At 45.1% G+C, this 9,717-nt stretch overlaps 1 protein-coding gene across 1 annotated transcript; it reads left to right on the top strand.

Moving 5' to 3' along the window:
• Positions 1 to 5,697: 5,697 nt before the first annotated feature.
• On the top strand, positions 5,698 to 9,005 carry PHALS_13976 (kinesin-like protein; the record flags this gene model as incomplete). Its single annotated transcript, XM_024729698.1, has 2 exons — positions 5,698 to 5,717; positions 5,774 to 9,005. 2 exons carry the CDS (start codon positions 5,698 to 5,700, stop codon positions 9,003 to 9,005), a joined length of 3,252 nt encoding a protein of 1,083 aa, XP_024580049.1.
• Between the last annotated feature and the right edge of the window lie 712 nt (positions 9,006 to 9,717).

The following is a 9,717-nucleotide window of genomic DNA, read 5'->3' as shown; positions in this document are numbered from 1 at the left end:
GACACGCAAGCCTCGTTGAGGCAATAATTGATTGGAACTGTAAATGCTCTCAATCTTATTAAGGGAGAGTGTAACGGGGTAACACGTACCCTGGTAACAGGGGTGTGTGTCACACGAGGTGGGTATTGTGTGATTGCACCCATATAAATATACGGTACGCAGCTGGGAAGCCAGTAGTTATGCATGTTTTTAGAATTTTCTATATATATTTAGAATAATCTATACATTTAAAATCAGGCGGCTTTGCCACAGATGAAACAAATAACCACAATCTACATTTTAAACAGAAAAGTTTTTATTAGCCTTGAGTTAAGGTTCCAACTACTCTTGGAGGTAGCGGATTGCGATCCGCTACACTCGTACTGGTTCTTGTGAAGAACGTAAGGTCGGTGACGTAAATTATGCTTCGTCTAAGCGCAAAGCTACGGCTGCCCCGCCGCACCCTACGTAAGGCGCGTAAAGGTTTATCGAATCGAGATCCCGCTACTCACCAGTCTAATTGTCACGGGGAAACGACAAAGTCCAGCAGGCGCGAGGCGCCCTACTGGGGAAGAACTAACTTCTGTTGAAACTCAAAGAGGTAGAAGGCAGCGGGGCTCAGCCCCTAAGAGTTTCGTGCTCTTAAACACGAAACGTGTATGGAAGCCGAGCTTGTCGTAAAAACACCGTGAAAGACTTTGGCAAGCCTGGAAAGATCCTGATCGATTTTGGAGCGTCGAGTTGTTATACATGACGCTCCACGATCGAAGGAAGCAAGCTGTATGCTGAGGCGCTGAATGCGCAGTAGAGTGACACCGTCACTGTCCTTTAGTGACGCGGACTTGTGTCACTGTGTCGAGGGACCCTGTGGACCGCGGTGTCAAGTTTTTTATTTCGATAGCGTGAAACGCTGCTTTGTCTTAGAATTGGATGCAAGGTATGACCTTATCCTTGGTGTGGCATAACTTTACTCTTGAACGGAGTAAATGGAAAGGCTGTCAATCCCTCTCACCATCTTCGGCAAAAGCGATAAGATCCACTTCGTTAGTTTCAGTTCGGATTATGTGCAGGGAATCCAAAACGGTGAGGCTTCTGAACGATATGACTGATCACGGAAAAAATGCTGGAGTTTGTCATCCATCATATACAATTCTGTAACTCAAGGCTCTCTCGATGCACTGAGTACGAGGGATGGGACAGCTATGTTATGCCTCTTATTTATGTTGTAAGGAAAAGAAAATGACGTGGTGACGAGGAGTCCACGATGCGTTTTACTTCGCTTGTTAGAAATATGCACATTTACCACATGCCGTTAGCAATTCTAATTCAGAAATTCGCTGCGAAGTGTGCAAAATTTCCTTTCACGCACCAAACCCGATTAGTACTTTAAACAAAAGAGAGTGTTAATACTGCCACATTGATACCTTTGTATTGGGCCATCGCCGGTAAATGCAATGTTCTGGCTCTGAGGACCAAGTCAATTACACGACAAACTCCCCTGTCAGGACGAAAACGCCGATTTTCTGTCGAGGGCTATACTGCAGAACAGCATGATCGACAGCTCACTATCTAGTGTTCATGATATGACTGATGATCAAATTCAATGCTGATAAGAGACAGAGATACCCCCCTCAATAATCCGAGCGGAATGCTCTGGGTTAAGTGGTTTTGCCAAAATTACTATCTAATACGGTAGAAACCTTTGATTGTCTGGTGAGACGCTTATTAAGGCTATATCGAAACTAAGCACGAACCTATTCCGACGATGCGCCTATCGATAGTCATGTAGAGCACGAACAAACGGATGTAAAGGACCACTCTAAGATCTTGCGAGTCGTCATCAGCATTTGCGCTTAAATAAGTTATTCGCATATTTAGACAAGTGTTGGCTAAGTTTTTCATCGGGAATCAGGACCTGCTGGAAGATCCCGCATAAAATAAGGCCATTATAGATTGTCTAGTGTCTCTGTGTTGAGAAGGCATGGTCTGACCAAATACTTGCACAAACACAGTGGAAGCTTTGCCAAGGTGGCTCAATCTATTGTTTAAAAGAATGTCGAATAGTATCGAGGTGCAGCGAAGAAGCGACCTCCCAAACAGTGAGGATGCCTCATTCAAGCTCCGGTTCTAGCTTTTTTGAACCCAGATCGTTCAGTTCACGTCGTCTGTGACGTTCAGCGCGTTGCGATTGGCTGCACTTCGCTACAAGAAGATGCCAACGCCGATAAAGACCTCGTTCAGGGCTTTTTTATTGAGATGCAGGACCTACGGGAAGATCCCGCAAAAATGACAACGATTGCTGATTGATTAGTGCCTCAGTCTCAGGAAGGCTTGGCCTAGCCAGCTGCTTGCACAAACACGATGTGAACCGGCAATCGTGCCTGAGTATTACCAGAAAGCTGTCAAGGGATTTTAACCTTTCTATGCCAAGACGCTACTCAAAATGTAGAACACCCTCGTCAAAGTCAGGGCTCACCTGCTTGGCTGTAAGATGGTTGTGATCTATACAAATAATGCAATATTGCGTCTAGCTTCGTCGTCAGGACATGTATTTAGATAAGTACGAGATGATTATCCTTTTTCACCAAGCATAGCTTTAGGGTAAGGTAGAAGCCGGGTGTGATGGCGAGTTGCCCTGACCATAAAAGATCGCATGTAACGATGGTGACACCGCCAAATGATGAGGCGATACTTAAAGCGTACTGGCTAAACGCAACATGTGGTCCGTTGCCGAAGCTTTGATAAGTTATCTCGATGAGGTAGAGATCGGGCCATTCACGGTCGTGATATACAATTTTTTTTGCGGACACATCCAGGATTTTACTGAATCCATACCACAATCTTGCACAGTCGGATGCGAGGAGCTCGGCTGCAGAAGGAGCAGCGTCTTTACCATTTAGTGTAGGTAAGCTACGCCCCAATGACGCGTTTCTGAATCGCTGCTGGTGCCTCAAGCTAGGCAGTGCGATGGCAAAACTCAATTAACGATTTCGGGATCTGGGTTAACACAGTCTTGGCCGTACGCCGTGTTTCTAAAAAAAAGTTTAAATTGCCGCTATACACGACAGAGCTGATGTGAAAGAGTGAGCCTTTGCCGGCACTGATTGATGATCACAGAGGGCATATTCCCTCGTAAAACGTTTTGCAGGCCGCGGGTGCTTCAAAGATGCGTTCAGTTTCTGGTGAAACAAGAAAGTAACCCCGGCCAAAATTCTTGAGGGAGTTTGAGGTTCCACTTCGGCAAGATTGCCTTAGTGCCTTAGTGTCGTGGTAGCTTCAGACCTGTCACACATTCAGTTTCTTAAATAAAGACAGGATCACTCGTTGTGTCGCGCTCATACTAGAAGGGGGCGACTGATCTTGCGGTAAGTATATATTTTGGTCGGAAGCTGTTACAGCGGTCACTTGGAGACGAGCGTGGTTGCAGATGATTGAAGTTAAAGGGAATGGGTTGTCACCTCGATGACTTCTTTGTGCTTCGTACTTATCTAATCAATTATGCGACTACGAATTCCGCTTCGATGGTGCTGATTTGAACAGGTATTAGATAGAGAAGGCGGTGTACTTTCATTACCCAATGCGCGAATGTAGTCTGACATTCAGTGGCAATGTAAGCAGTCTCTAGTACGCAAGGGGCATTCCTTATGGATCGTTTGGGTTTGCTTAACCACTGCTTCCCCACGGTACTCTTGCGGAGTCATTAACTGTCAGTAAAATAGCACTTATGGAGCGACTTTTTTGCGCTCGTTTAGCTCCAAACGTCTAAGCCCGTAGGAGCTCCGATCTTCTATGTCTTCTAAGAGCCCTTCACGATCGCTTCAACGACCAGTAAGCCCGGCTTGTATACACGTTCCGTGTGGATGAATTTGGATGGATTCAAGCTGTAACCACAGTGTGTTTTGGGCTGTCGTCGTCGTGGTTCTTGCGCTTGCAGTAGAGCTAGCTAGCTCCATGAGGCAGATCCAGCTCGTTGGTGACTACTTGAATGTCATCGTGGTCTCAATGGCAAAGTGTCAAAAGTCCGAGACTCGTGCAGCGAATATGCCGAGCGCAGCGAGCGCCCCCTTATTGTGGAGCGGCATGGCCGTATATTGCCGGGTGATGGCGGATGTGTTAGGTCAGTACTTGGAGAAGAATAAAGACCTTTATCATCGGATACTTTTTCAGCGTCTACACCGAGAAATCTCCTAATAGAGCCTGTCGCGGCGACCGTTGCTGCTGTGGGAGCTTGTTGAGCCATATTTATTGGACCATGAGGGCGGACTTCTTGTGTAAGTATGCTTAGGAGAGCAAACATGGTATAGTACAGATTGGAATGAGAATTCAGACGAAGCTGTCACATTTGCACGGTGTCTCAAAAATCAAGTGTGAATTTCCTCAATATAGTTTGAGTGTGCGTAATCAGGCGAGTATTTCCGTACAATCGTATCAAGACAATATAGCACAATCATTTATATTTCATACAAACGACAAAACTCTGGTAGAAGAGGTTCGACCCACACGTGGGCTGCTAGCCGCACGTCAGACAAGAAAGGCTATTGCGTGAAATAATAAAGTGTTCACAAGAATTTGAGTCTACAAATTATCGATCCTAATTATGCGTACTCTTGAAGTAGCACAGTGAATCAACCGTGCTAGTAACTTTAAAGTTCTCGGTTCCACTCCCGGTAGGAGCACAATAACTTAACTTCTGCGCGTTTGTTAATGCGGACTCCGAGTATCAGAGTTTTCTGAGCAAAAAGCACCGCAAACCCAACCGACGCAGCAGCTGGCCCTCCACGCATGGTACAGTTGCTCGAAATACCACTTTTCATGAAGTCTTCGATTCGCGCGTTAGACATTGTTCGTCTTGCGCAATTCGAGGAAGATGTCACCGGCGATCATACGTCTTGCTGGTACTTGATCCTAATATCTCACAGTGCAACGTGTAAAAACGATGTATATTTGGCAATACGTGTAACTCGAATTTTCTTTTTTGCGTTTGGATCTGATAGCGCATATCCCTCTCATTGACGTTATTTAAATTATCCTAATATTGACGCAAACCGTCCTGCTGTTGTATACTAATTATCTTATCCTATATTATCACTCAATAAGTAAAAAGCGGTTCACTCAGGTTTGACCTTTGAACCCAGGCTTTGATTTCATTTTGCGTAGACTCGCTGTGTCAAAGCCTTTTTTGTGCAAGGCGCACGGTAGGATCTGATTTGATAATAAAAAGTGTCATGTTCACCGTTTGTTTTGTGAAGCGGTATTAGCTGCCTCATCTTCGGTATATCCGAGAATACTACGCGCTGAAGACTTTTTCATCCAGATGTTTTTTATGTAAGGAAAATTTAATTGATGCACAATAAAATGAGGCATGTAGTACTCTGAAATACTATCGTGATGAAAAGAATAAGTGCATAGTGTATTTCGTATACCTTGACTGCACGAGGTTCAGACAGAATCGTATGATAATATAGTACTATTACATTATATTATATTTTTTTACGTATTACTTCTCATCTGTCTGACTTCACTTTTTGTATATGTGCTACAACTCAGCTTCTGAAAAATATGTAGCCTTTCGTCATTTTGAAATCAACTTTAGGAGTGTGTGCAACGACGAACTTCTCGAAAGGAGCCAGCCCCAAGCTATCGGCTGGAGAAAGATTACGTTACGCTTTTTGTATAGACAAAAGGCAACTACGTGAGCGTCAGCCTAGGCGCTGAGAGATGCCATTTCCATCGTCTCGGTGCGTAATGATCTGACTAACTCAACATCGACGTCTCTTATCGTTCTTTTCTTCAGTATTCCAAATCCAAGTAAACGCTCATCAAAATCCTCTTTTCTTTTGCCACCAACCGTAAGTTTAAGCGCTAGCAATTCTGAGGTGGCCAGAACAGTCAAGACACCGTCGCCTGGGTTTAAGCGTCCAACGAAGAGACTACAATTTTCAGTCAGTGTCAGTAATAAAACGCCGGAAAAAGAGACTCAAAAGAAAGCCCAAGTGTCATCAACTATCTTACGACCAATATCAGCTGCCTCAAGCTTTGTATCCTCAAGCTGTTCTGATACACAATCGGAGAACATCCGCGTACTGCTTCGTATCCGTCCGTCGTCCAGTCGAGACAAAAAGAAAGCGGTCGAGGTCGCACCAGATCACCGTGGTGTGACGTTGGCTCCGTCATCACAACAGGAGAAACGCTTTGGTTTTGATCGCGTCTTTATTGAGACTTGCGACCAGGACGAGATATTTCAAGATGTAGGACGAGTTGCGGTTGACAATACAATTCAGGGCTATAATGGCAGTATCTTCGCATATGGACAAACAGGTTCGGGAAAATCATTTACAATGCTTGGAGGACCGATGGTAGCTGGGCAAGACCTGCGACACTCACCGTTACGTGGACTGACGCCACGTATTTTAGATTATTTGTTCTTGCGCTTAGCAGCACTAGCAAAAGAACGCAATACAGCATTCTATGATGGACAAGAACAGGAACGTGCGCTTCAGTATACCCTTGCATGCTCGTATCTGGAAATTTACAATGAAAAAGTATTTGATTTGTTGGAACCTAGTGGCTCTGTTGCTGCGCAGCAGCCCAAAAATCTTCGAGAAGATCGAAATAAAGAGGTTTATGTTGATCAATTACGGGAGATCGATGTGGGGAGTGAACAAGAGGCATTGACTTTGCTACAGCTAGGTGCACAAAATAGACATATCTCGTCAACGGAGATGAACCGCGAAAGCTCGCGTTCACACACAGTGTTTTCAGTAAAGTTGGTAGTAGAAGAGCGCACGTCAGCGGGTGTGAAACGTACACGGCGTTCACGTTTACATTTAGTAGATCTAGCAGGTAGTGAAAAACAACGACAAACACGAGTCCAAGGCAAGCGTCTGAAGGAAGCTGCGCAGATCAATAAGTCGTTATCAGCGCTAGGCAATGTCATTATGGCTTTAGTTGATGTAAGCAACGGCCAGAAACGTCACGTGCACTATCGCGACTCAAAGCTTACGTATCTATTGAGAGATGCGTTAGGTGGTAATGCTATTACGAGTATTGTCGCTACTATTTCACCTGAAGAAACGTACTTTACGGAAACATTGAGCACGCTCAAATTTGCTCAGCGTGCCAAATTCATTAAGAATAATGCCGTTCAAAATGAAGATTCAGACTCGCTGGTACCGGTGCTCAAAGAGCAGATCGAGAAATTGATGCGAGAGATCGCAGTTTTGCGTAGCGACGGTCGTATTAGTGGTTCTGCCCCTTGTGACGATGTACCTAATGTGGAGCCGTCAAATGTTGTGCACGTGAATGGGTTTGCTGAGGCTGAAACAAAGTCTCAAGTTAATGATAAGAAGCAAAACCGATGGGAGCCAGCGTTAGATATAATGCAAAAACTTTTGCGTGCAAGTGGGGCTTGGCCTCCGATGGACGGGGGGGAGTTGAATGAAGAAAATTCGCAGCAGCTAGAGCGTGATGTGGTAGAAGTTCGCTGCGATCGCCTTGAAATGCTGCTTTATCGTATGATATGTCGCTTTGAGGAGTACAAAGAGGTCACGTTTGACCCTCATCGATTGAAGTATGATCGACGGTCGCAACAATTAAAACCAAGCAGGCTGCCAGCCCCACGAATGTCAAAGCTTCCAGTACCCAAACGATACAGCGGTGCTACTGTCCGTTACCATCAAATAGAAAATCAGGAACACTCTGCTGATGACGAAGGCATCAAGGGGAAGCGGGAGTGTGAAATACATAGGAAGCTTCAAGAGCAAGAAAATCAAATTAGGGAGCTATCGCAGCGATCACAAGAAGCTGAGGCAGAGAATGATCTTATTCGGCAAGAACTCTGTGAGCTACTCGAGTGGAAGGCATTTGTTGAGGAAGAGCGACGCCGAGCGAGTGATGGCGTGCCCATCGATCCACAGCTGGAAAGCGAAGATGACGAATTGGAGACGCCGATTCTCGAAGCTTCGACTGTACCAAGCGAAGAGATGCAGGAGATGCAAGAACTTCTCAATGTCTACCGTTCGCTATACGACGAAGTGACGGAGCTGATGTATACAAAGAGACCGATGTTATGCATTCCACCGAGCCCTAAATCAGGGTCATCAGTGGTCACCGACTCTGCCTCGACCTGCTATGCTTCTGGTGATGAGGAAGAAATTGGAGACGACTGCATATCAGTGGATGGCTTTGATGCAAGCGAAGACGGTGATGTAGGAGCCAGTGATACGTATCGTGAGATTCGTCGTGTAAATGCACTGAGCTTGCGTTTGGAGCGACAGCTTGATTATTACCAGGATGCTATTCAGCGTCTTGAAAAAGAGCTGCAAACCTCACAGGATGAACTTGAAACGTCCAGTGCTGCAACGAAATTTGCTGAGTTTCAGCTTCAGCAGTTGCGATCTCTGGCTGCTGATGAAGAATCTAAGCAGATTTATAAACTGCAAGCGAGACTCAAGGATGTTAAGCAAAGAGTCCGCTCGCAACATGAAGAAATTGCTCAAATATTGGACAAAGAGGCAGCGGAAGATGGAAAAGCTCTACATCATGAGCAATTTAGAATCAAGCGACTCGAAACCTCAAGTAGTTTTGAAGAGGGCAGAAGTGATAATGAAGAACTCGCGAGTGCACTCGAAAAGGCTCAAAGGCACATCAAAGAGCTTGAGCAAGAAATATTAGATACGCCCGAGGTAGCCATGACAACGACGAAGGTAACCAGTGAGGAGGCATCTCTTCAGCTTCTGACATTGTTAGATCAAGTTTTGAAGGATAATTCAAAGCTCTTGACAGCGGTGCGTGCCCTTCAGAGCAAGCGATTCCATGATGGCGTACATTGCCAGTTAAGTTCGCCCGTGCCAGCAGTGGCTACTGGGTGCGGAAAGCAATTTGATAGCGCAGGCGAGGACCGCAAAGCCGATCAATTCACTCCATTACGGCAAGAAATTTCCTCGTTACAATCTCAGCGAGATCTAGATTACAACACCGTCACTGCAGATGCAGACTTATGTGACCATATAGCGCCCGATCAATAGAGCAAGTGAGCTCACAGGTAGTTTATATGCTCCACACGGTAGCAATCAAGTGCTACATACGGCTCAAGAGGGATTTATTTGAGTTGGTATAAAAGAGATGTGTCATTTATTATTAGCCGTGATACACGGAGAATTTGTGATCGTTTAAGAAGCTCGTGTTGGAACAACCTTGTGGTATCTTCCCGACACATCAATACATATACATAAATCCAAATGTATGAAGCGTTTCAGGCATTCGATTTCATCACCAATCATGACGTGGCGATCTCCGGTAAGTGTCACAGCTACTGCACCTTCCATAATCATTCACGCATCACTTGTAGCCAAGCAAAAGATCCAGTCGATCGGCATCGCATATGCTCTTTCGCAACTTCTTCATCTTCACCGGTGTTGTTCAAGTCGTCAACCATGTCACCATCTTTGACCTGAAGAGGAAGTGTGCCCTGCCACTCCACCGGCGCAGAAAAGACTTCACCTCCACTTTAGTTCTTTGAAAAAAATTACCACTTCCACGGCATGATGATGACTTTTTAAAACAAGTTACAAATGACCTGTTTAATGTGATGAGTAAAATTTAAAATAGTCATAAACGAGGTCGATGCGAGATGTCAAACGACAACTTACCTTGCACTTTTCTCAAAGAAAGCTTAGATTTTTACACTCTCCATGCACCAGTCAAATGGCCCAATGAGCCTCTACAGTTATCGCGGTC

The sequence above is a fragment of the Plasmopara halstedii genome (genome assembly GCF_900000015.1).
Source record: "Plasmopara halstedii genome assembly, contig: Scaffold_816, whole genome shotgun sequence".
Taxonomy (NCBI): Eukaryota; Oomycota; class Peronosporomycetes; order Peronosporales; family Peronosporaceae; genus Plasmopara; species Plasmopara halstedii.
This window is presented reverse-complemented; position numbering and strand designations above follow the sequence as displayed.